A 26,965-nucleotide genomic window follows, 5' to 3' on the forward strand; every position below is an offset into this window, starting at 1 on the left:
CCGCACTACCATGTCACCAACTTTAGATATACCGATGGTGTCCCACCGATCAAAGCCTTTGGTCTTCCACAGCTTCCCCAGCACGTCGGAATCGTACAGGGGAGTGGCTAGTGTGACCCTATCCTTCCAACCGAGAGTGTCTGTCACCGTACGCCACACGTGCACCATGTTCTTGGCGGGGCCCGTCAACCGACGATCCAGTGTCTTGGAGTAAAGAGCCCTATAGTAGTTACCATCGCCCACTAACCATCGGTCCATAGCATAGCCCGGACTAACCGCTGGACCATATAAGCCGTGGTTGACCGCCGCGAGCTGGGACGCCCAATAGTACCTCCGCATATCCGGCAGCGCAATGCCACCGTCGTAGCTAGGGATGGTCAATTTGGACAACGATATTCTCGGCCGACCGTCCCACAGCAGTGCCCGTTGCAAGGATTCAATCTCGCCGAAGTACTTAGTAGGGATCGGGTCCTGTGAATTCTGCAGGGCGTACAGGAAGCGGGGTAGCGCCATCATCTTAAACAGGGCCGCCCTGCCCATCAAAGAGATGGGCAGTTTCTTCCACAATGCAACATCTCTCCGTAGGCGCTCCAGCGGTGGCAGGAGGTTGCGCGCGTATCGGGCCCGGGGGTCAAGCGACACGTAGATGCCCAAGTACCGGAAGCCCTGCTCGGCCACCTGGATTGAGCACCCACGGGGGAGGCGCGGGGTGTCCCCACATATCGTGTATAGGTAGGATTTGGACCAGTTGATGACCAACCCCGAAAACGACCCGAAGACTCCCAGCAGGTCAAAAACCACAATAAGCGATCGACAAGGAGAGGTAAGATAAAGGAGGATGTCGTCCGCGTACAGCGACACTCGATCCTCAAAGCCAGGCGACCACGCAATCCCGGAAACATTTGGGTGCATTCTAATCTTGGCCGCCAGGGGTTCCAGTGCCAGCGCAAACAGAAGTGGAGAGAGCGGGCAGCCTTGTCTGGTACCTCTGTGTAGCGCAAAAGATGCCGAAAGCCTGCCGTTGACGGCCACGTTGGCCAGCGGAGCAGAGTACAGCAATCGGACCCATCCAATGTACGAAGGCCCGAAGCCCAGCTTAGCTAGGACTGCCCACAAGTAATCCCATTCGAGGGAGTCAAAGGCCATAGTAGCGTCAAGGGAAGCCACCACCGCCGGATCGCGAAGCAAGTGGGCACGTGCCAAAGCTGCGTGGAGCCTCCTCAGGTTAAGCGCCGTGTTCCGGTGCGGGATGAACCCGGACTGGTCCGGGTGCACCAAGTCCGAGATCACGCCCACCAGCCGGTTGGCCAACACTTTAGCCAAGATCTTGGGTTCAGCGTTTAACAATGAAATGGGCCTGTACGATCGGGGCAGGTCCCGCGGCTTTCCTTCCTTGTGGATTACCACTATGGTGGCTAGCCTCTGGTCGGGTGGAAGTTCTCCCTGCACACGGGCCTCAAGAAACATCTTACGCAACGGTGCAGCCAGCGCGTCAGCCCTGAGCTTATACAGTTCCACCGGGATTCCATTCGGGCCCGGTGCTTTACCCGATCGCAGCGAGCGAATCGCCAGGGCGATCTCATCGTCCGACAGGTCTCGGTCCATATCCTCCCGTTCAGGGTCAGATAAGCAAGGAAGGTCAATATCGTCCAAGTAGGCGACTGACGCGGACATCGGGAGAGAGGTTGCGGAGGTATACACCTGCTCAAAATAGTCAGCGAAGGACTCAGCTATAGCCGCCGGGTCCGTCAAGGTTATGCCGTCCGCACCCACTAATTCCGGGACTACCCGGGACGCCAATGCCCGCTTATCGAGCCAGGCCAAGAGCTTACCAGCCTTATCGCCGGCATCATAAATCCGTCCCTGCTGTTCCCTGCTCAAGGCCTTCGCTGCATCAGTAGCGGTGGCCCGAAGTTCAGACTGCTTAAGAGAGAGGGCATGGACCAATTCAGGCGACGAGCCAAGCTCCAGCTGGGCACTAAGGTCCGCGATCTCAGATTCCAACCTTACCACGTTTTCATCGCGGCGGCGGCGCGCTTCAGCAATCAGTGAGAAAGCCTCACCACGAAGCACGGTTTTAAAGGCCTCCCACAAGGAGACGGCCGAAGTCACAGATCCAGTGTTCTCCACGAAATATCGATCCATAGCCTTGACCAGGAGAGAACGGGTTTTCGGATCGCGAAAGTACCACGGGTTAATAGGGGCGACCCGCGAGGATGCCGGAATCTGGAAGTCGAAGGAGATCCAGACCGGAGAGTGATCTGAAATACCTCGGGCCAGGAGGCGTGCGGAGGAAACGGACTGCGCCTGGGCCGCCGGCGCCAGGACGTAGTCCAACCTGGAGAAGCTACCATGTGCGCCCGAGAGAAAGGAGTACTGTCGCTGTGTAGGGTGGAGCAGACGCCAACAGTCAACCATCCCCATGGAACACACAAAATCAGACATCCAGGATTGGGAAGGGCGAAGATCCCTGGGAGGAAAGCGGTCCAGTTCCCCTGAGACAACACAATTGAAGTCCCCACCCACCAGCACCAGGCCTTCGGGGAGTCCTAAGATGGCGCCTCCCAAATCCCTGAACGTAGTCTCCTGCAACCCCGGGGGGACGTAAACCGAAACCAAAACCAGCGTGCGGCCCTCCCACCTACCCACCAAAGCCACATATCTGCCTCTATCAGCAGTCAGCACAGACTCCACCTCCAACGGGAGGGACGCACGCACCATGATGCCCACCCCCCTGGAGCCCGAGGAGAAACCTGCGTGAGCCACCATTTTGTAACCCCGTCTGTCCAGGGCCTTACATGCGTGACCCACCAAGTGGGTCTCTTGCAATAGTACTACATCAGGAGAACACCGTTTAAGCATTTGCAACACTACACCTCTCTTGATACGATCCCCCAACCCGTTAACATTCCAGCTAAGCAAATGAAGCAGTTTACCCCCCATCGTCAAGGACCATTCGCGACCCTCCCCCAACCCCCCGTTTCAGTACCCAGTGCAACAATACTACACAGTAGGAATACCTCAGCCAAGAAAGGAAAATGGAGAAAAAACAAGACCACACATCCCAACTACCCCCCACCCTGCACCCCTGCATCAAATTAAGATCCACCCCAACTAGCAGTGTGCCTGTCGCCCCCAAAACTAACCTACAGAAAGCCCACGAAGGAGAAAGGAGGCATCCCATCCCCTCCCGTCACCCCCCATATCAATAGCAGAATGAGTCAATATGTACAACAGTTGTCGAAAGTCGAAGCACCTCACGGCGTCCCGTGTCTCGGGAGACAAATGAGCAGAAAGTCACTCCTGTGCAGCAGCACCTCCGGTGGCGTCCTCCGTCTGGTCGGTAGCTTCAGGTCGTTCCTGGGGCAGGGTGTCGAGCCAGTGTCCCGCATCCTCAGGGAATTCAAAAAAGAAAGTCCGGTGGTCGCGCTCAACGCGAAGCTTAGCAGGGTACAGCATAGAGTACCGCAGGCCCATATCCCTGAGTCTCCGTTTCACTCCTGCGAAGCTCTGCCGCTGTTTCTGAACAGCCTGAGTGAAGTCCGGGAAAAAGTTCACTTCTGAGTTCTGGAAGTGGAGCGGGCCCATCGTCCTCGATGCCTGTAGGATAGCATCCCTGTCTCTATAGTTAAACAGCCGCGCAATGATGGGGCGCGGGGTCGCACCCGACTTGGGCGGCCCACCGGGAATCCTGTGGGCCCTCTCCACCGAGAAGAACTTACTCAGGCCTCCCGGTTGCAAGTTCTTGACCACCAAATCTTCCACAAAAAGTTCAGCAGAGTCCTCCTCGGCTTTCTCCGGCACTCCGGTGATACGGACATTCTGGCGACGCGCGCGGCCTTCGAACTCGTCCAGCCGTCGCGCCAGTACGCCATTAGCCTGTTTCAAGGCGCGCACCTCCGTCTGTATGTCCGAGACATCCGTGACCAGGCTGGAAGTTTTGAGGTCCAAAGATTTTACCCGGTCGTTCGTCTTCCCAAGGTCCGTCCTGATAAGGTTCAGGTCGATTTTCAGGGAATCGACCTTGCTGGACAGCTCCTCACGAAGCGAGTGCATCTCCATCTTCACCCCCGATATCGCTCCCATGACGTCCCTGAGCGTTATGTCGGAGTCGTCCGGTGATTCATCCCGTCTCGGGTCTTTTGAATGTACCGCCTGCACCGGCGATCCCTTAGACTGGGAAAAGCGCTCGGGAATAGTAGACTGGGATTGGGTCGGCCTCCGATTGAGCCGTTGCGTCTTGCCCACATCCGAGCCACCCTTGCCCGCCATGTTGGCAGCCACGGGACAGGGGGGGATGGGACACCAGGGGGCGAAGGAGTCCAGCTGAGTTCTCCCGATGCACACAAGGCAAAGTGCAGTGTTCAGGGTCGAAAGCCGCCAGCAAGGCGATCGGCACTCAGGAACGTCCCTCGGGCGTGAGGGCCGCTGGCCGGGAGGAGCTCCGTGGGGACACCGCTGCGAGCCACCCTGGCATCAACTACGCTGAGGCGCCTCCGGGAACATCGACACAACTCGAGTCAGGAGTGTCCGATTTTCAATCCGATTGCGGGTGCCGCATCGGGCCCGGCTCAGCAACCGATACCCACCATCGTGGGACAGGATAGACAGCAGGATTATTGCGGGAGATCGGGAGGTCTTCGGAGCTCCGAGCTCACGCGGCCATCTTGGTTGGCAGCGAAGCTCCTCCCCCCTCCTTAGATGTATTTAAGGCCTGATGGGAAATACAGGTTTGTCCTCTTCACCATGGGTCTTACGATAAAGTGGCAGAGGCTGGTCGCTCTTATTATTGAATCTTTGAACATTTTTGTAGCCCATATAGCTCAAGGTCACAGCAGAACACAATATTTTAAACATTTTTAAAAGTCGCTCCTCAGTCCCAATTGATGAACCGGTGGGTCTATTTGGTGACCCAGATCCCTTGGCTGCAACTGTCAACTGAAAATGCGGACTCCACCAGCCCAATTTCGAGATGCGGGTCAAGAATTCTAATGCCCGGGGTAATGTACTTTGGATACTAACCCAAATCCAGTAGCTTCCTCCTGAACATTGACTCTAAAAATAGTTTTGAACATAACTTGTCACTTTCGAACTGTGCTCACTGCCAAATACACTAAAACTGAAGCCCCGGAAAGCCTGTAACCTAAGAACAAAGAATTTTAAGTGGAGTCCTTATCACAATAAATGCATTGTTTTGGCAGGGGAGGGATCCCGTTTATTTCTGTTATGTTGGGTGTTGATTTTGGGTGAATGAAAAATGTTCACCTTTTGGGGATATTTTGGCAAATTCCCAGCAGCCTAGGTTCAAACCAATGAGAACTCTACTTGCACCTGCGATCTGTGATAAACTAGGGCTAACGGCTCATCAGAAATGCACAATGAGTCAACTTAGTTGTCATTATGAAGGGTCGATCTGTGGATGGTAAGCATTCACTGATCTTGTGTTGCGTAGTGGTTATGTGGTGGTCTTCTTTCTATTATTGTTAGACAAGTTTTGTGTACATTTGATTTGCAAGAAAGTGTTGTGTTATGTTATGTGGCTGGTCTTGTGCTCCATCTTGAGAGCGGTTTTGAAGGAAATTATTTTCTGGCAGGACATTTCTGCCCAGGGAGAATAAAATAATCGATCTGACCTTTGAGTAGTAGGAAAGAATAGACAAAAATAAAGCAACTTGACGGTCAGCTGCGACTGCAGCTTCTACTTGACACCAACAGTATATTCTGTTCTGTAAATTGTCTGGCACTTCATTTCTGTGGGAATTAATTCGTAAGACTGTCTAAACTTCCTAACCTCAAACAAAAAGTTGCTATCAAGATATAATAATCATAAATCGGAAAAACAATGGAGGCAAATTAGCTGAGTCATCCTTTCACACCTCCACCAAAATCCAGAACAACTCAAAACAATAAAGTCTGGACTCAAGCATTCAAGAGCATAAATGAAAACAAAACAAAAATCTGCTCTCATCAAAAAAGCACACACACACACACACAAGGAATAGATCTGGTAGTGCAAAAATACCAACATTAAATTGCTTCATTTGTCTACAAGGTAACTCCGAAATCACTGAGAAATGTGAGAAAGAGATGAGACCAACCCTGGTACAATGAGGACTACTATTACTAAGGCGCAGAGCGAGAAAAGTGGGGAAACAATTGATCTCTGAGACACAGCAATCGCAGCTGGAAAAAGGAAGCGCACAACACAAAAAGCAATACAAACTGCTTAAACAAACAATATTCAAATTTATCAACCAAATCAGAGAATTATTCATATCTTCCATGAAAATACAACTGAAAAGTAAAAATAAAAAAATAAAAACCTTCCCACGAATTACTGAAAAATGCAATAAACTACTCCCAGAATATATTCATCAACAAGATTTCCAAGATCAGGGAGTAATCAGAACACATGGGGATTATTCCATGAAATATCAATTGAAGACCTCATAAGGCCTTAAAAAGAATATAAAACAACTGTGTTCAACACACTGTTACAAAGATTTCATCCCAGCAATCACTGTAAATGAAATATTTAATGTATTTGCTAGTAGAGAACCATCATCAATACATTCTTGAAATAAGACATATGCCCCCTGCAGACCGAAATCTGGACAAATTACACTAAACGATGTTTTTATATATATATTGATATGGTGCTTGCTATAATGAACTCAGTGGAAATAAAAGGTTTTTTTGAAAAGAAAATGTACAATATAAATGCAGACCTGGAAGACCTAGCTAACTACAGATCAGTAACGAACCTAGCAAGCTAGCAAAAGTATTTTAGATAGGTGGGGTTTTATGACTCAAGCAATATCTTAAAGTCATCAACCTCCAGGATGCTCAACAATCAGGTTTGAGAGAAGGTTTTAGCATGGAAACAGAAACGCTAAAACCTAATGACAATACCCACAAGATACTAGAAAGAGGGGAACCATGCCTGCTAATATATTATTAGATTGATTGATTTCATGATCAAATGTTGCTGATCAATCAATCAATCATTACATTTGTAAGCGCGCTACATACTCGTGAGGGTCTCAAGGCGCTGAGGTGGGGGGGCGAGAGAGGGAGGGGCTGCTACTGATCGAAAAGCCAGGTCTTGAGAAGTTTTCTGAAGGCCGGCAGGTCCTGGGTCTGTCGTAGGCTGGTAGGGAGAGTGTTCCAGGTCTTGGCGGCGAGGTAGGAAAAGGATCTGCCGCCGGTGGTGGTTTTCCGGATGTTTGGAACTGTAGCGAGAGCGAGGTTGGTAGAGCGGAGGCTGCGGGTGGGGTGTAGAAGCGGAGTCGGTCGTTGAGGTATGCTGGTCCGGCGTTGTGTAGGGCTTTGTGTGCGTGGATGAGGAGTTTGAAGGTGATCCTGTTGTTGACGGGGAGCCAATGCAGGCCTCTCAGGTGTGGTGTGATGTGGCCGCTTTGGGGGACGTCAAGGATCAGTTGTGCCGAGGCGTTCTGGATGCGTTAGAGCAGTCTCAGGAGCTTGGCTGTTGTTCCTGCGTAGAGGGCGTCCCCGTAGTCCAGTTTGCTGGTGACGAGGGCCTGGGTGACGGTTTTTCTCGTGTTGGAGGGGATCCATTTGAAGATCCTGCGGAGCATTCGGACGGTGTTGAAGCAGGAAGCGGAGACGGCGTGGACCTGCTTGGTCATGGAGAGGGCGGAGTCGAGGATGACCCCCAGGTTGCGTGCGTGGTCGTTGGGTTTTGGGGCTGTTCCTAGCGATGTTGGCCACCAGGAGTTGTCCCATGCTGAGGGGGTGGGGCTGAGGATGAGTACCTCCGTCTTGTCAGAATTCAAGCTTCAGCCTGCTGTCCTTCATCCATTCGGCGACGGCCTTCATTCCTCTGTGAAGGTTGGCTTTGGTGGTGTGTGGGTCTTTGGTGAGGGATATGATCAGCTGGGTGTCGTCGGCGTAGGAGATGATGTTGAGGCTATGTTGTCGTGCGACGTGGGCGAGCGGTGCCATGTAGATATTAAACAGCGTTGGGCTGAGGGATGATCCCTGTGGAACGCCGCAGATGATCTCGGTGGTCTTGGAGCGGAAGGGTGGGAGGCGGACGCTCTGGGTTCTGCCGGAGAGGAAGGATGTGGTTCAGGCCACGGCCTTCTCTTGGATTCCGGTGTCATGGAGGCATGCTGTTAGGGTGTGGTGGCAGACCGTGTCGAAGGCTGCTGATAGGTCCAGAAGGATGAGGGCGGCTGTTTCTCCTTTGTCCATAAGGATCCTGATGTCGTCGGTGGCGGCGATGAGGGCGGTCTCGGTGCTGTGGTTGCTGCGGAAGCCGGATTGGGAAGGGTCCAGGATTTTGTTGTCTTCGAGGTAGCGGGTCAGCTGTCTGTTGACTATCTTCTCCGTGACTTTCGCCGGGAAGGGGAGCAGGGAGATAGGCAGGAAGTTCTTGAGGTCGTTGGGGTCCGCCTTGGGTTTCTTCAGTAGGGCGTTGATCTCGGCGTGCTTCCAGCTCTCTGAGAAGATTGCTGTCTCGAAGGAGAAGTTGATTGTTTTCCGGAGGTGGGGTGCGATGGCTGTGCTGGCTTTGTTGAAAACCTGGTGGAAATCCTAGTAAACGTCTTACATTACAGAATGGGTTTCTGTGGTCAAGTCCTCAAAATTAATTTCTCACAAATAGGAGCCAACTAGTAAAAATAGGCTAACACATATCAGAAATAAAAGAATGCCATAGTGGTCTAAATTATCACAGACCATATTCAATTTATATATGGATGCACTGAACTGACATACTGAGGATTCATACATCACCATACAGATGACACTCAACTATACCCGAGATTTATAGAAATTTAAGATGCCCTCCTAACACCAATACTGCCATAAGAAATTACAAAACTGGAATGATGAAAAATGTCTAATGCTCAATTCGCAATAATCAAAATTCATGCTAATCACTAAAATTCACAATCAGAGAACATCAATCTCTTACTCAAACAGTGTTAATACTGCACAATCTGTACACTATCACACGCAAGCACTCAAGAAAATATAGTTTTTCTAAGAAAATCAGGTTAAAAAAACTCAACACACGCTCTAATAATCTCTAGAATTGATTACTACAACGCAATTTCATCTGGATTTCATACCAGCAACCATGTCCAATCAAAGCAGTTCTACACACAACAGTAACATTACTCATAGACACATCATGCCAGCTCTAGGTGGCCTCCACAGGCTTCTAATCAAGTCTACAATACATTTCAAAATCAAATGCATAGCACACAAAGCCATATATCAGGAAAACCCCAAGTACTAGAACAGCCTCTTAACACAGAATTGAGAAGTTCCAGAAGCAAAAAAGAAGAATTACTAGAAACTCCAGAAATTCCAAACATTACAAGCAAAAAACAGAACTTGCATGGGGGTAAATAGAAACTTATGGAACTCTCCCAACTCAACTTGCAGGTTCCAATCAATGAAGGAGGGGGTCTGTCGAAGAGCCAGGTTTTGAGGTTTCTTGCGAAGATGGGGAGCGGTGTTGTCTGTCTGAGGTGGAGCGGAGGGTCGTTCCAGGCTTTGGCCGCGAGGAAGAAGGAGCGGCCTCCTGATCTGGTCTTTCTGGTGCGGGGGACTACGGGGCAGGAGAGCCTGGCTGATCGTAGGGTCCTTTGGGGTGCGTGGAATTTGAGTCGGCTGTTCGGGTATGCTGGTCCGGTATCGTGGAGGGCCTTGTGAGCGTGGGTGAGCATCTTGAAGGTGACTCTAGCTTTGATGGGGAGCCAGTGGAGTGTGCACAGGTGCTGGGAGATGTGGCAGTGTCTTGGCAGGTTGAGGACCAGTCTTGCGGTGGCATTTTGGATGTTCTGTAGTTTGCGGGTGAGGTTTTTGTTTATTCCAGCATAGAGTGGGTTGCCGTAGTCGAGTCTGCTGGTGACCAGGGCATGAGTGACGGTCTTTCTGTGTTTGAAGGGAATTCATTTGAAGGTCTTACGTATGAGGCGGAGAGTATGGAAGCAGGAGGACGAGACGGAATTGATCTGGCGGTCCATTTTGAGCTCTGAGTCCAGGATGATTCCCAGGCTGCATGCCTGGTCCGTGGGTAGGCTTCCGAGGGCGGGGGGACACCAGGCGTTGTTCCAGGGATCTGAGTTTGGGCCCATGATGAGTACTTCCGTTTTGTTGGTGTTTAGTTTTAGGCAGCTGTTCTTCATTCATTTGGCTTCGCTTCCATACCTTCTCGAAAGTTGTGTCTGGCGGTGTTGGGTTCGTTGGAGAGAGAGAATGAGTTGGGTGTCGTCTGCAAATGACACAATTTTGAGTCTGTAGGTTCTGACGATGGTTGGGGTGGAGTTGCTGAGTGATGAGGTTAGCTGGTCATCTGTGATTCTGGTCCAGTTTCTTCGTGGGAGCAGGAGCTGGTGTCTGTGGATGGTGGGTGTTCTGAAGGTGAAGTGGACGCTTCGATGGTCAGTCCATGGGAGTTCAGTGGTGTGGCTGAAGTTGATGGAGTTTCCTGTTGTGAAGAGGGGGTCGAGGGTGTGTCCCGCTGAGTGTGTGGGTTCTGTCACGATCTGGCGGAGTCCAATGTTGTGGAGGTTGTCCAGGAGTGATGTGGTGCTGGGGTCCAGTTGGTTGTCGAGGTGGAAGTTGAGGTCTCCCAGTAGGGTGTAGTTGGAGTTAACAGACAGTTAACTAGAAGTCAGAATAAATTCCTTCCACAGTTATCTTATTCATTCCTTTCATAGAAGCACAGTAGATAGATCAGCAAAGGTTGGTGCCAATAAACTGGGCAAGAGGCCTTTAAAGCAGGTGAACAGCTATATATTTATTCAGAATGAGTAAAGGATGAAGACTTTGGAACATTTGTGATTTAAAAAGATAAGGAGTGAACAGTGGATTCTTTGGAAGTGAGTGAGAATTTAGGATTATCTATCACACCGACCAATGACTAAGCCTACTGCTCACAAAGACAAAGAGCTTTAGCGTTGGGTGAGGGAAAGGTGGAGCAAATAAACTGCTGTAGGATAGGAGAGTTGGCAGTAGACAATCACTATGAGGTTGTCTGATCGCTGCAGTGGCTTTCCCCAGTTAATTGTCCTTCTTCCAAAGTTACAGAGTTCAATTGTGCAGATAATCAAGCTCCGCTATGCCAGATCGCCTGAGGCAGTGTATGTAGTGAAAGGACTGGACAGAGCAGCAAATGCTTCAAGGGAGTCAAAGCTTTTGAAAAGGCGCAGAAGTCTACGGCCATGTCATGCTGATGCTGCATGGTCGTACTATCCCTGCAACAGAGCTGGAGTAACAAAGGGCTCTGTTGAAACAGTTTCTGCTCTAGAGGCAGGTCTCTGAAAATGTTTTAACCCACAAATGGTAGTTTATCAGAGCTCGTCACCAGATGACCAAATTCCAACGCATATCAAAGGCAACAAAGCAGGCACTTTGTGAGACCCGGCTCATAGGGCACTAAGCACAGAGCAAATCTATACATGAAACAGTCCTGTGCTTTCTTTGTTTATGCTAAGTTTTCTTATGCCCTCTTTTCCTGATTCTTCATGCCACAGCGATACTTTGTGATGCCGGTGGCTCTTTGACAGTTACTGTGTATCGGGTTGTGAACACGTATATGGAAATAGAAAGAGACTCAACAGAAGAAATACGTAAAACCTTACAAGTAATACTGAAAAAAGCAATGGAAAGAGGAACCATCAGTGAGAAAACCAAAAACTACCTAACTCAAGAGAATCCAAAAAGTCCGTCTATGTACATGGTACCTAAGGTACATAAAGATCAACACAACCCACCATGTCGTCCCATAGTGTCGACAAAGATGAGCATTCATGAACCAGTCGGAAAATACATCGACAAACACTTACAACCGTTGGTCAACAAAAACTTATCTCATATCAAGGACACCACTGATTTTCTGTTAAAATTACAACAGGTGAAAATGGAAGACAACACTATCATGGCGACCGTTGATGTAAAAACTCTGTACACTGCCATCCCACACAAAGAAGGCCTAGAAGCCATTGAGAAAGCCTTATTACATAGCACCTATCCAGAAGACTTGCAAATCTTCTTGATGGAATTGATGCAATTTACATTGTTGAATAGCTACTTCACCTACAACAATCGTTGGTTTATCCAACTAAATGGAACTTCGATGGGAAATTGCGCCGCGCCGGCGTATGCCAATCTGTTCATGGGATCTTTTGAAGAGGAACACATCTATAACAACCAGGAATGGGCCACTCATCTTCTCACCTATGTGAGATTCATAGACGACATCTTCCTAATATGGAAGGGGACACAAGCATCTCTAGAACAGCAACTAAAAATTCTGGATAACAGGAACGACAGAATAAAATTCACCTGGAATATAAATGAAACCACCATACAATTTTTGGACGTGGAAATCACCAAGAGGCACAATACCTTCATAACAAATCTCTATCGAAAACCAACAGATAGAAACAATCTGTTACAGTACAAAAGCCATCACCCACAGTCACTCAAAACACACCTTCCCTTCTCGCAATTCCTCAGGGTTATGAGATTGGTCTCGGAAGACGATGATCGCCAAGAACAACTGAACATAATGGGCAACAGATTCTTATCACGGGGATACCCGGAAGACATTATCAAAGAATCAAAAGAGAGAGCCCAAAAGAAAACCAGAACAGAATTACTGACTTACAAACATACAGAGAAAAAACCACGAATAACATGTGTGAGCAAATTTTCAAACGTGAGCGCTCAATTCAAAAGGATAATTCATAAAAACTGGCAAATAGTCAAGCTGGAAACAGAATTTAAAGGCGTATTCGACGAAGAACCACTCTTTGCTCATACCAGGGGTAAAAACATTGGAGAGTTGTTAAAAACACCAACACAAAAGTCAAGTCAACGGACCTTTAAAGGAACAGAACCTTGTCTAAATTGTGGAAATTGCCACAACATTATGAAGGGTGCAAGTAACAACCATCCGATGAAAGGACATAAAATACCCTTAAAAGTGAACCCCACATGCGATACTACCAACATAGTGTACTTACTGAAATGCCCATGTGGCAGCGTCTACGTAGGACATACGGAAAGAAAACTAAAAGTTCGGCTCAATGAGCACAAGAGTAATATAAGAACACAGTCATTAAAATCAACAGTGGCCACGCACTTTGCCGAAAAACACCATAATATCAACCAATTAAGGGCATGTGTACTGGAAATAGTCCCTAAGAAAGAAGGAACAATGAACAAAAAAAATCTCTTAAAAAGAGAAAACTATTGGATTTACTATCTTTGTAGTCTGAAGCCCAATGGAATGAACGACAGGACTGAATTTACTTGTTACTTGTGATAAATTCTTGTATTTCTCGTATTATCAGAAACAAGTATAGCACCACATGTATGATAAATTTGTATTTATGGGCCCGCACGAGCCTGAGATTGATCTATTAGTAAATAACAGCAGTGATCGCGTAGCGAACAATAAAGTTAGAACAGATAAAAAAAGTCTAACCTACATACAGCGCATGCGCGAACCAGCGCGTAGTGAGCGAAGATTATTTGAACTTCGAGCGGAGCGGGACTCCGCGGGAGCAGAATGAGTTGATTTCACTTTACGAACAAGGTGAGGAATGGCGGGCATAACCACAGAGAGACAGCCGTTATTCTCGGAGCAGTAGGGGTAGAGCCCACAGCTAAATGTAACTAGCGCGCAACTAAGTAGCGAACCCCGAGTGTTAACAAACTTCCTTAAAACTTGATACAGTTACTGATAACGGTTATACTAAACATACGGACGCCAACTTAAACTATAGGATTAGCTTGATTCCTCAGTCACAGCGCGTAAGAAATGTCAAATGTAATGGTACATGCACTGAGAAAATGTTTTGTTAATTTAAATTGTAGACGTTCCCTGACGAAGGTGTGGTCAAACACCGAAATGCATTGGAACATGGATTGTCTTGAATTTTGAAAAGAATGAAAAGTGAATAAAATAATTTTGGATTTTGATCTTAACAAGAATATGGAGTAAATATTTCTATAGAACGATTGAAGATTGAATTGTTGAAGTAAAACTACGCTGGAGGTTCCAGCAAATATATACTGGTGCCTAGGGTGACACACTTATGAGGCAATAAGTGTGCAGCTAGAAGTTCTTTGACAGTTACCACAGCTACTGTTGCTTGACTAAGCTCTACATCCTAGTTCTCGATAACTATTTTTTAACATGGTATTTTCATTATTAAATTAAGTGAAACTGACATTTGATTACATATTAAAAGTAAAGCCAGTAGTTGGAACTAAAAAGTTCCTTGCATTGTGACAGAGGTGCATCCCTGTCATGTGTGTGCCACTTGCAAAGATATCTCACTCCTTGGTACCGATTTTTGGTTGTGGGTGAACACGAATCATGAACTAGGCCTGTCTCATGGATTGCTGCCTTGTTAAAGCAAGAGGGGCACACAAAGCACTACCCTCGCAGTGTTAAAGGGCTACTTTGCTTACCAAGAAAGAAGTATCACGGGCACAGTGGTGGTGGCATACCGTGCTATTGTAATAATGATCAGTAGAGTGAATAGGATTTTTACCTGCCGGCCCACTCATATAAACTTCTGTTGCTGTGTGCTTAACTCGCCCTTGATCTACATCATGCTAGCATACAACTCTGAGCAGTGCACATGTAGCTGATTGTGCTTGCTGTGATGTATGTGGGCATGCTTGTGGTACAGTACATGGAGGCCCATGGGTTCCATATTGGAACCCAGGGTCTTGGAAAGGCACGTGGAGGTAGAGGAGCCATCCCAGACAGATTTGTGGATTGATGCATTCCAGAGGTTGGGATACATCCTGAAGAAAGGGAGAGCCATGGTTCCTGTGCACTTCAAAAGGGTTCTTTGATTTTGAAAAGGTCACTGGTCAGTGAAGCCTAAACACAAGGTCACAGGAAGATGAGGATGTCAAGAGAAACATTATACAGAGACAAGGAATCATAACGGGCAGGGTTTGGGCCTTTGTGACCTTTTGTTAAGCATGTATGAGTGAGGCTGTCATTCAGGTGTGATTTTGGAGTAATTCCCATTTCCTGGGTTGTGGGGCTATCAAAGTTGGAGTTGCTCCTACTATGACAGGATCGCTCAGCAAAGCACAGGATAGAGGAGTGGCATTTCAATGAGATCAACACCCCTAACCCGAACTTCACACTAAATGATATCTTGGTCTGAAAACGGATTATAAAAAGGGGAGCTTGAATCTACCAAATTGTGAAATGTCGAATGGTCAAACTGTGGTTGTACATCTGCGTACAGAAGCTCAGAATGACTTCTGCATGTTGTGAGCAGGACTGGGGACAAAGGTCTGCTAGACTCCCTCTTGTGTGATGGGGCAACGACCCAGTAGAATCAAGAACACGTGCCCTGGAGGCGGGAGCATAAGCATCTGCCTGCCATTGAGACCAGAGGACCCTGTCAGAAGTGGGAGAGTGCTTGGAGGGAGAAAGTTCAAGTGGGGATCCTGTTGAGCGGGATCCCTGAATGGAAATGTGAGATGATGGTCATGCAGTGTACCATGTTTGCAAGCAACATGTGCCAAGTGGGTGTCGCCGTGAAGATTAAGGGCCATCTCTTTGGTGAATCACTGTGACCAAAGTGGGCTGTCGGTCTGTGTACTGCTGTGACCCAGAGGGGCAGATGCCTGTGTACCACAGTTCACAACCTCTGTATGCTCAGTGGAGCCACGGTGAAGAGAGCGGCTGTCACAATTGAGCAGCATACAAAAGTGAAACGTCGCGGGTTGCAACTCATATAAGCAGAGCAGCAAGTCAACCACTAGAACTCAGAAGCCATCCCGAGACCGACAACTGGAATTAGGAGGACTTACCACTTAAACAGAGGATTGCCAAGGATGCTTGCCACCCCACTCACAGCAGCCAGATGGGCCACTGAAACAGCCTGGGCCTTTCATATCACTACACTACTGGGAGCCTGTTAAACTGATGGTCAGGCTGCAGAGCCTCTAGGGAAATTTGCTCTGACTATACAACTATGGCGCTGAGAATAGGACTTTTATAAAAGCCATTATGGAACTTCTAAGACTTTGACTCACTCTTGCGGCCAAGCCTGAATGGCGCCTGAAGAAAATGGGGAATAACCATAGTCTGTAGGCAGAGAAGTGGGACTCAAGATCTAATACTGACAACACTAGAGTGCTGGCCCTACAAAGACTGTCCATATTATTTGTGGTGTGCCATATTTCACTTTGTGTTCATGTATAAATAATACTTTTTTCATTAAAGCAAATATCTGGTGGACCTTCATTTATTAGGGTTACTGTGCGAATTTTGAGTCTTGATCCATGTAAACCTTGCACCCACCACCCCCTGAGAAGCCTTAAACTGCTTGACCAGCACTACCACAGCAAATCAAGTGCTGAAGGGGTAGTACTAGGACCAGTTACTCAGACCCCTAAGTAAGTTGGCCCCCAGGACGTAAGGATTTAAATGCCTCAAACTCCATGGTTGGACCCAGTAGCTTCTGCTTGCCTCGCTAAAAGGTCTTTCTTCTATTTCAATCCTATCTCCAAAGGTCGTCTTGCAGAGGTCAATTAACCAGCTGTCTGTTTTACTGCGATCTTTTCACATGGAACCAGGAAAAAAGTAGAATCTGTCTCTCTCTGTACTGTTATGCAAATGTCTGGTCAGCAGACAAGCCGCACAGTCAGTTCTTCACAGCAGAAAGGATATTGCCAGTGAACACAGGAGAGTCTAAAATGGGCCAGGCCCTTAGCTGAGGTCGCAATATGGTTAAGACTGGGCAAACATGCTTTTGATGACAACAGGGCATTAGGATTCATCATAGGCACCCTTCTCTCTCACCTTTCGGGGCACCGTGTAGCTGATGGGCACAATGAAGTTGTCAGTCAGCTGCAGGACTCGTGCCACCTCACATGCCATCACATCCAATGCCAGCTTGGGCACCATAGCGACCCCCCGGGTCTTCATCTCGGTCAGGCACTGGTTTACTGTAACAGAGAGAAAAGCAGGAGTGAAACCCATTCCAGAATGCAGGCAGGACTTGAGGTTGTCAGGAGATCCTATTACAGGGAGTGGATGTAGCAGAAATTACAGGTGATGAGGTGTTTCTATATTACACAGCCATATTTTGGAGCCTATGTGTGTTAGAACCTTTATGCAATACGGTGGGAATTGACTACACGTTCTAACACACAAACTAACACTAACACAGAAACTTGAATGCACTGCCGCACATGCAAAACACTTTTTACGGGAATTTCAGCACTCAACTCAATGAAAGCGGTTTTAAAACCAGCCTTCATTACTGGGAACAAGCCATGGCATAATTACCTAAACACAGCAGCAGAAAAGTTAAATCTAGCTATAGAAAATTGGACTGAAGAATCAATAATTTACACTGCATTTAAAGCGCCTATAAAAAAAGCAAGGGTTACAACTGTCAAGAGAAACTGACTTCAAGGCTTTGTTTGAGAAAAGCATTTACTCTCTATTAATAACATCTTATATCAAGCACAACCTTATCTGCATCAAGCATCGGGGGAAGCAATGCCTTAAAACAAATACCGTGGGCCAGGTTAGTGACACTTCCAATAAAAGAGTTCAATACTGGCTGGAAATCCCTTACTAGTATTGTACGATGCAGATTGTGTGATTACAAAAAAAGATGTGTTGGTACACTTGATATGCTGTTGCGCAGCTGTTTACAATACTCAGCGTTGGTTTTTGAAGCCCACCGCCTTACATCACGGGGCACGTACCGTGGTAGAGGCGCAAAAACCATTATATTCCTTGGAAACAAAGCTACACCTGGCAAAGTTTGGCAAATGTATGCATCAATTGTGGACCTTGTTGAATGAAAGATTACATGAACTGCACACCGGGGGTCTGATTGAGTACCTTTAAATTCTTAGAACATTGAATATCATACACACAAGTTCCTGGTCATGGGTTCTATGAACAATAAGTAATGTATTCTAAGAGGCTGATATGTATCAGGCAGAGCTCAACTTGCAAACAAGCATGAAAAGTAGGCGGCTGCAATAATAGCCGGACAATCCACCATATACTTTCACCCTTAAGACCCATAGTGGTATGCTGGATGCACATATATAGATTGTCAATTAAGTCCTTTTGATAAGTAGGGAATTCATTTTAAAAAAAGTATATGAATGAATTATCTTATTTGTACGTTTTATTACTGTGCCTTTTTAGGTCTCGCAGAGAGACCTATTGCGGTGAAACCAAAAAGTTAAACCAGGCGGATTGCGAGTGCGGATTTCCAACAGTTCACGTGAAATCACGTGACCACAAGCACGCACATTTCCCCACCTCAAAGCCACATCGGACCCGACCTTACCATTTGCTCCTGTGCTTCCCCGCCCACTGCTTCACACTTCACGGCCGCCAGGCCGTGACTCGCATTCAAAGCTGGCCTAAAACAAAACGCTCCTCAAAGGCTCTGCTCCCCGCCTCCCCCCCTCCCCCGCCCCCTGCTCCACTCTCCTACTGTGCTGGTAGCCCAAACCCCGAGGACCTCTCCCCTGGTCGCAGACCGTCGTTGCCCAAACTTCATGCATAATTGCCGAAGAGGCATTACTTCATTGGAACATGAGCATTTGGACACTAACTACATAATCGAGACATTTCTCTGCAGTCTCGATTTTACTTCAACCCCTCACCCCCCATATGCCAAAGTCCCTCCCACCCTTCCTTAGATCTTCACTTTTGTTTGAACTGCTTCAGGGCCCCAGTCGGCTTTCCACGTGATCTCTTCAGTGTTTCAGTCGCCACTGCTGCTTCGGCAGGCGGTAAAGTGCTTCACTCGCACACTTCTTTCACATTGACTCTACCTTCAAGAGATGCAACATCTGCAGAAAGTGCCGCAGTCAGTGCCCGTGCCTGTCCTTGTCCTTGTTTTAACATCCCACTAACCTCGGTGTTCCAAGTCTTGCAGGCCACTTCCCTGCATTATGGCCATTGCATCTGCGTGTGGTTTGTGCTGCGCCCTTGTTCACTGTTGCCTCCCTTTCCATGCCCAGTGTCACCTTAGTGTCCCAGAGGCGTTCCTCTTTTCTTCTGTCCTCTGGTCAGTCCCTTCCCGTTTCTGTGTCTCTCCAATGCCCCACCATTGAGCGTTTTGCCCCACCCCTTTTACACCGCATCCCGTTCGTTCTGCAAATGTCCACCCTGTTATAGTGTGGCTTCCGTCCTTTAAATAGAATGGCTCCACTGCTCGTTAGCCAACTCCTGGATTAATACAACATGTAATGTTTTCTCCTGGCATTGCTTTCTACTGAGGTCTTCCTCTCACCCTCTGAGCCCCCTTACACACACTCTTCCCCTCCCTGGTGTTGTTGCAACCGTTTTGGGAAACAGACTGTGAATTTGGCAAGGGCCATTTGCTTTTCAGGAAACAGCTAGCAGTTAACAGGCTGTCTTATCAACATTATGGAAATATCGGCGGCGAAATTAAAGGGACTAGCACGTGGTGGCAACACCAGGAATGGACATGAACGTGCAGTCACTGATGGCTGTGGCTATCATGCTCAGCTTTTGGACCCAATAATTTGTAAAAAAAAATCCAGTCAAAGTCTTGATAGTGAACGGTGGGCTTGATTAACTGCTTGTTTAGGTTTTGTTATTATTAAGGTAGTCCCAGCTATGATTTTCTAAACTTGTGTTTAATGAATGTCTTTCTTCTGTCCATGGTTCTCGTTTGTGTATGGTTGTAATGCTTTTATGTAATTGACACTGCTAATGTAGTAATATTATTACCACCTTCTCGCTCCCTGTATTCTGTTAAGATTATTATATTATTATTATTACATTTATTGAGCGCGCAGCTACCCGGAGGTTTCCATGTCATCAGGGAGACCATAGGCCAGTTCAGAATTTCCTCCAACAGACTATTGCATTCTGGGAGCTGTAGTCTTGATTCATCTCAACAGATAAAAAGAAAGGACTAACGTTTCTAAAACAATGACTTGTAAAAGGAAACTCGGTACCCTGAAGGCATGTGGTCATCTTGTAGCTACACTCTATAAAGGTCTTTCTTAGGGCGTTCCTCACTGCGCCCTCTCTTTCCCTACTTATTTCGTGCTCTCTCTTTTGCCCTTGGTCTCCTGCCCTCTCCCTCGCTGTCATCCCATACTACTCCCCACTTATTTTGTGCTCTCTCTTTTGACCTCTCCTCTCTCCCTCTCTTTACCTTCCCCCTGCTCTCCTTTTTCTCCCTCTCCCCATCTCCCCCTCTGCCTGCTCTCCTCTCTCTCTCCCTCTCTCCCTCCCCTCTCTCTCCCCTTCGTCAATGCCACCAGCCCCCTGCCTGCCTCGCATCACCACATCAAAGGCAGCCCAGCCTCCCTCCCACAAGCTTCTCCCAGCGTGCGCTGTGCCTCAGGCCGGCATTTCTCCTGCCCTAATTATTCATTGCACGGCCTGCTGCTCCCCCTTCTTGTTTTTCACTGTCGCCTCCCTTTCCATGCCCAGTGTCACCTTAGTGTCCCAGAGGTGTTCCTCTTTTCTTCTGTCCTCTGGTCAGTCCCTTCCCGTCTCTGTGTCTCTCCAATGCCCCACCAGTGAGCCTTTTGCCCCACACCTTTTACACCGCATCCCGTTCATTCTGCACATGTCCACCCTGTTATAGTGTGGCTTCCGTCCTTTAAATAGAATGGCTCCACTGCTCGTTGGCCAGCTCCTTGTTTTTTTTTTTAGTTACCGCTGGCAGTAGATCTTGCTAGTTTGATGGTTTCAGTATTCATTTACATCCCTTTAATGAATGGCTTTGAAATCGTTTTCTTTTTCATTTTTTAAATGCAAACATTGACAAAGTCGGTCTTTTTGTCTTTTGCATAGTAAAACTGTTTTGCAAGCTTCAGTAAGGCACATGGTACTGTGTAGGCTGCAGCAGTCAGACAAACATGCGTTCTTCTTTTGTCTTTGTTTTCATATCACTTCTACCCAAGCTGTTTGTACTATCTGTAGTAGCTCTTCAGAAGTGCTGGCATATTGGGCAATCCTGTCTCCAATCCTGTCTCCACCCCTGTGAAGCACGATCAGCTTTTCCGAGACAGTGACCTACTTCTCGTCTATACCATCCTGCAATGAACCCCAAACTCGCCGGCTTGTTACATACATCAGATTGTCTAGAAATCTACTGACATCTCCAGCATGCTAGAGAAGAAACATGTAGGGGTGCAGAGGTCAGTCGAAAGAGGCAGCCTCTTACCAATCAGTTTAGAGAAGTTGAGGAATCCCCTTCATAGATTATTGCAAACAGCACTTGGAGCAACTGCTTCTGTATATGGCGACTCTTGCTGTCACTCTACCGCCCTCACTCTACTGCTCTATCACCCTCACTCTACCGTCCTCAATCTACCACTCTACCGCACTCACTCTACCGCTCTCACGCCCTCACTCTACCTCACACACTCTACTGCCCTCACGCCCTCACTCTACCGCCCTCACTCTACAACTCTACCGCCCTTCCTCTACCACTCTACCGCCCTCACTCTACCGCCCTACTCTACCGCCCTCACTTTACCACTCTACCGCCCTCAAGCCCTCACTCTATCGCACTCACTATACCACTCAACCGCACTCACACACTCACTCTACCTCACACACTCTACTGCCCTCACGCCCTCACTCTACCGCCCTCACTCTACAACTCTACCGCCCTTCCTCTACCACTCTACCGCCCTCACTCTACCGCCCTAACTCTACCACTCTAGCGCTCTCACTCTACCGCCCTCACTCTAACTCTCTACCTCCCTCACGCCCTCACTCTACCGCCCTCACTCTACCGCCCTCACTTTACCACTCTACCGCACTCACTATACCACTCTACCGCCCTCACACACTCACTCTACTGCCCTCACTCTACCACTCTTCTGCACTCACTCTACCGCCCTCGCGGCCTTCACTCTACCATCCTCACTCTACCACTCTACCGCCCTCACTCTACCACTATGCCTCCCTCACTCTACCACTCTACCGCCCTCACTCTACCACTCTACCGCCCTCACGCTACCACTCTACCGCCCTCACTCTACCACTATACCGCCATCACCCTAACACTCTACTGCCCTCACTCAACCGCCCGCACTCAACCACCTTCACTCCACCGCCCTCATTCTACTGCACTCACTCTACCGCCCTCACTCCTCACTCACTATACCGCCCTCACTCACTCTACCGCCCTCAATCACTCTACCGCCCTCCCTCACTCTATCGCCCTCCCTCACTCTATCGCCCTCCCTCACTCTATCGCCCTCCCTCACTCTATCGCCTTCCCTCACTCTACCGCCCTCCGTCACTCTACTGCCCTCCATCACTCTACCGCCCTCCATCACTCTACCGCCCTCCATCACTCTACCGCCCTCCATCACTCTACCGCCCTCCATCACTCTACCGCCCTCCATCACTCAACCGCCCTCACTCAATCACCCTCCCTCACTCTATCGCCCTCCCTCACTCTATCGCCCTCCATCACTCTATCGCCCTCCATCACTCTACCGCCCTCCATCACTCTATCACCCTCCCTCCCTCGATCGCCCTCCATCTATCGCCCTCCCTCTATCGCTATCCCTCTATCGCCCACCCTCTATCGCCCTCTCTCTATCGACCTCCCTCTATCGACCTCCCTATATCTATCACCCTCCCTCTATCTATCTATCGCACTCACTCTATCTATTGCATCACCATAGCATCACTCAGCACCACCACAGCATCACTAAGTGGCACTACAACATTCAACAACAACTGGTTCAAATATTTTCTGTCAATGTGTCAAGCTTTATTATAAATGTCATAAAAAGATGTTAAATGTTTTCACTTCTGTTCTTGTTAAAACATTGTGATTTGTCAGATCAATACATGTAAGACAGGGGAAAACTAAACATGTACCTTTACTAATGCTATAGCAATGCATACTATACAATCTGCCATAGTATATGCTCTAAGAGGTCCGCCCAGAAACAGCGTACAAACAGTCATTATGCTGTCAGTCTTAGTGTAAGCCTGAAGAGTCCATCGTGCAGCATCACAGAAACATTTCTTAGAAATTGGCATAATACAACCCACCCTGCCCCCCTCGTTGCTTGTGCTCGCTGTCCTGCCCCACCTTGCTGACCTGCTCCCTCGTTGCTCGTGCTTGCTGTCCTGCCCCCCCTCGTTGCTCGTGCTTGCTGTCCTCCCCCCCCCTTGTTGCTTGTGCTTGCTGTCTTACCCTCTCGTTGCTTGTGCTTGCTGTCCTGCCCCCTCGTTGCTCGTGCTTGCTCTCCTGCCCCCCTCGTTGCTCGTGCTTGCTCTCCTGCCCCCCCTCGTTGCTTGTGCTTGCTGTCCTGCCCCCTCTTCGTTGCTTTTAATTGCTGTCCTGCCCCCCCCCCCCCCCACCCCTCGTTGCTTGTGCTTGCTCTCCTGCCCTGCTATTGGCATTGTAAATGACAACACCATTTATTTATGTTTAAAAAAAACATACATTAAAATAATGTCATGAGCAATGCCAATAGCTCTAACTTTAAGAATGCCGAGACCATTGCATTGTAAATGCTTGTCTATGTATTGCCCTCTCTGTTTCCCCTATTTAATGTTTTTCTTTGTGTTTCCTTACATGTGCATGCCAGTAAACCTCACAACCCTCTCTCATGGGATTTCCTAACAGTGTTATTTATTAAAAAAATGTCTACAAACCTGCAGACGTGCGAGGCCCAAAAACAACGAATCAATGTTCATGTTGCCCCAGTTCACCAGCTTATCAGGCCCAGGTGCAGCCCCCGCTTAAGCTGCTCAAGTGGGGGGTTCCCTTCCCTACTGGGGTTTACCTGCAACCAATGTTTTCATAGCAGAATGTGTTCGTGTCATAGGGTCTCTTTATCAAGGAGTGACTTTAACAGTTTCTCCGATGGTACATGGCTGTATGAAGTCTCTGTAACCAACAAGTATCCTTAATAGAAGTTCTCCATCGTGAGAAAATGTCGATATTCATAGCAGTCAGTACATCTGCCTTTGTGCAGTATCCAGGAACACATATATATATATTCGTTTCTCATCCTGAAACTAATTTCATGAAGAAAAGATGCCAATGGAAAGGCAGCATGTTCTGTTTTTCTCAATGATATACAATTATTTGTTAGAGAAAATGCACTTCAGTTCCCCTTCAAAAGAGAACAAACACTTGAAAAGCCATTAAGTATGGCCTCAGCTGCCAGCTTTTTTGCTTTGCATGTAGTTTTTTTTTGTAAAACTTAATTTCTGGGCCCTCACCAATGTAAATAACACGGGCTAAAACTAAGACTATCTTTTTTTAGTTTTCAACAGCATATGTTACAATAGTAGTCAGTGAACTGAAAAAGGCTATTTTTGTGGGAATGTACTCCTTGTGAAATAGCAGAATACCGTCACTCACAGTGAAGTTAGCAATGGCTGAAGTGGGCTGACCTATAGCCCGATGCTGTATGCTATTGTAGGCAGGAGGAAAATATAAATGACACAATAAGAGACCAAATGATTAAGAGGACTTGCTTAAAGCCCCTACAAATAAGTATATTATGCATACAATTTTAGTATAATGTAAAAGATTTTGGCTAACTCGATACCTAAAAATGATACATAAAAATAAGGAACATACGGAAATCTGTCTGAAGAACTGTCACTTTAAGGCACCAAAGTGCTCCCATACCCAAGAATGCAGTGTTCTGATAATTAAGACAATCATTGTTCCACCCTGCAAAGTTAAATCCCAAACGTTTGCCCTCTCGACTGTCTCTTCCATACTTTTTTTTTAGGTTGAGCCTGGGCAGCGCATGGGCTGCTCTGGGAGCCTTGTTACATTGGAGTATGGAATAGAAGCCCCGCCCATATTTGTCATTGGCTTGTGTCATTGCCCTTCGTAAATGCTGGCTTATGATTTGTGAATAGGCTTGTTAGTCCCTCCTTAGTACCGCCTTGTCTTCATTCGTAACCTCCCATGAGGGTTGTTACACGTTGAGTCTTTCTTAATCAGTAAGCACTATTTTCTTTAAATAGTTTCTCCTACTGCAAGCACGACATGCTTTCATGCAACATTCAGCACGCCATGCGTAATTTCATTTTTTAAGCAGCGTGGGACAATGGCAGCCGCTTCTTTGAATAGGTCTTGCATTTACAAGAGTTTAAGCTATGTGCGTCCCGGGAGCACCTAGCGCCAGCCACGCTGCCCGACATGTGGGAGCTCCAGGATAGTCGGAGGTTCTTCAGCCGTAAGGAACTTCTGACATTTGACATCACCAAGTGCAAAGGGGAGGGGATCAGTGGGCGGTCCTCCATAGTTTTTACAGGACTTGCCCCAAGTGCCAATTTTGTTTCCTTACCAACTCGTCAGCCTCTGCTCTGCGATTTGAGAGGGAGAATAGGATTCAAGCTGCTTGTATCAACTCTCGCTCTATGGTGAAACATGCTCAGGACATCTATGAGCTTCTCTCTGATGAAAATCTAGATGTTTTATTTATAACTGAAACCTGGCTTAATGAATACTGCGCCCCGTGGTTGAGCTGGCCATTCCTGTGGCTTATAAAATTGTGAGAGCAGATCGTAAAATTAGGAAGGGAGGCGGGATTGCAGTGGTGTTCAGGGACACTTGGGCTTTCACTAGCGAGCCATCTGCGGGGCTAGTGGATGGGGAGGTCCTTGACTTCACTTTTATTATGTCCCCCCATTACACACTGGGTGGCACCTTAGTCTACCGCCCCCCTGGTCGTTCCGGAACATTCCTGAAAGCCCTGGATGATGTCATTGTTCTCCGTGCCCTGCGCTTCTCATGCTTCCTCCTCTTGGGTGTTTTTCAACATACATTTACATTGCCCGGAGGCTCCCGATTCCAGAGATCTTATGGATCTGTTTGATCTGGCACAGCTGACCCAGTCGATCAAGTCTTCCTCTCACAAGGGAGGACATATGCTTGATCTAGTGTGTTCCAAATTTGCCATGTCAGTTACCGACCCCCTTCAGGTCACCTGGTCTGATCACTATTTGATCCGGTTCTCTTGGACTATAGGGAAACCCCTTGGCCCATTGGCTGCGGCACAAAGTAAGCCGACTCGGAAGATCGATATTCCTGCCCTCTCTAAGGCCCTTTTACTCTCACACCAACCGGCAGCCCTTGGTCTTGAAGGAACGGTAGAGAGTTTTACCTCCTGGATCAGCCAAGGGGCTAACTGCACCTCAAAATTCCGACCAAATAAACGACCGGGACAATCTTCACCTAAACCCTGGTATTCTGATTCTCTTAGAGAGCTTAAATTGGGTAGCAAAAAACTTGAACAACGCTGGCATCTGGAGTATTGCCCCTTGGCTAAAACTGCTCTTTGCAAAGCTCAGAGCAACTACTATACACCCATTAGGGAGGCAAAGAGTAGTTTTTATGCAGAGCGGATTGCCAAGGCCAACAACAATAGCAAGGAAATTTTCTCCATTGTTAGAAGCTTTCTAACTCCTTGCGCCGAGCAATCAGCCCTTCCAGCCTCTTCGCAATGGTGTGAGGAGCTGTCTTCCTTCTTCATTGATAAAATACAGACTATTCAAGACAGCCTGGGGATGGGATTTATTTCCTAGGCTCCCCTCAGCCCCCACCCCTTTAGCGTTTCCATTTATGAAGTTTATGCCCATAGATGAGGCCGATTCATTAGCCATTCTTAAATCTCTAAAGTCGGGTTCTCCAACTGACCCCTGCCCAGCTAAAGTTCTGGCTGGGGTGGCTGAGGTCGTCTTTCCAGAGGTTACCACAATTATCAATCTATCCCTACAGACTGCCACTGTACCCCTGACTTGGAAAAAGGCTAAGCTTCTGCCTCTTTAAAAAAAAACCTCCTTGGATCCGCTTAAACTGGCCAGTTATCGTCCCATCTCTCTCCTCCCGGCACTGTCTAAGGTCTGCTAAAAGGTGGTTTTTCGACAGCTTGGGGCATACGTGGAAGCAACCAGTGTTTTTCACCCGGCGCA

At 47.8% G+C, this 26,965-nt stretch overlaps 1 protein-coding gene across 2 annotated transcripts in view; it reads right to left on the bottom strand.

Moving 5' to 3' along the window:
- LOC147688502 (coronin-7-like) overlaps positions 1-26,965 on the bottom strand; it is a 1,252,182-nt gene that overhangs the window by 381,475 nt on the left and 843,742 nt on the right. For both annotated transcript variants that reach the window (XM_086941395.1, XM_086941394.1), the window contains exon 12: positions 16,829-16,974. In XM_086941395.1, coding sequence (XP_086797521.1) covers positions 16,829-16,974 — 146 coding nt within the window. The remainder of the gene's footprint in view (positions 1-16,828; positions 16,975-26,965) is intronic.

Source organism: Lissotriton vulgaris, chromosome 10 (assembly GCF_964263255.1).
Source record: "Lissotriton vulgaris chromosome 10, aLisVul1.2, whole genome shotgun sequence".
Taxonomy (NCBI): Eukaryota; Metazoa; Chordata; class Amphibia; order Caudata; family Salamandridae; genus Lissotriton; species Lissotriton vulgaris.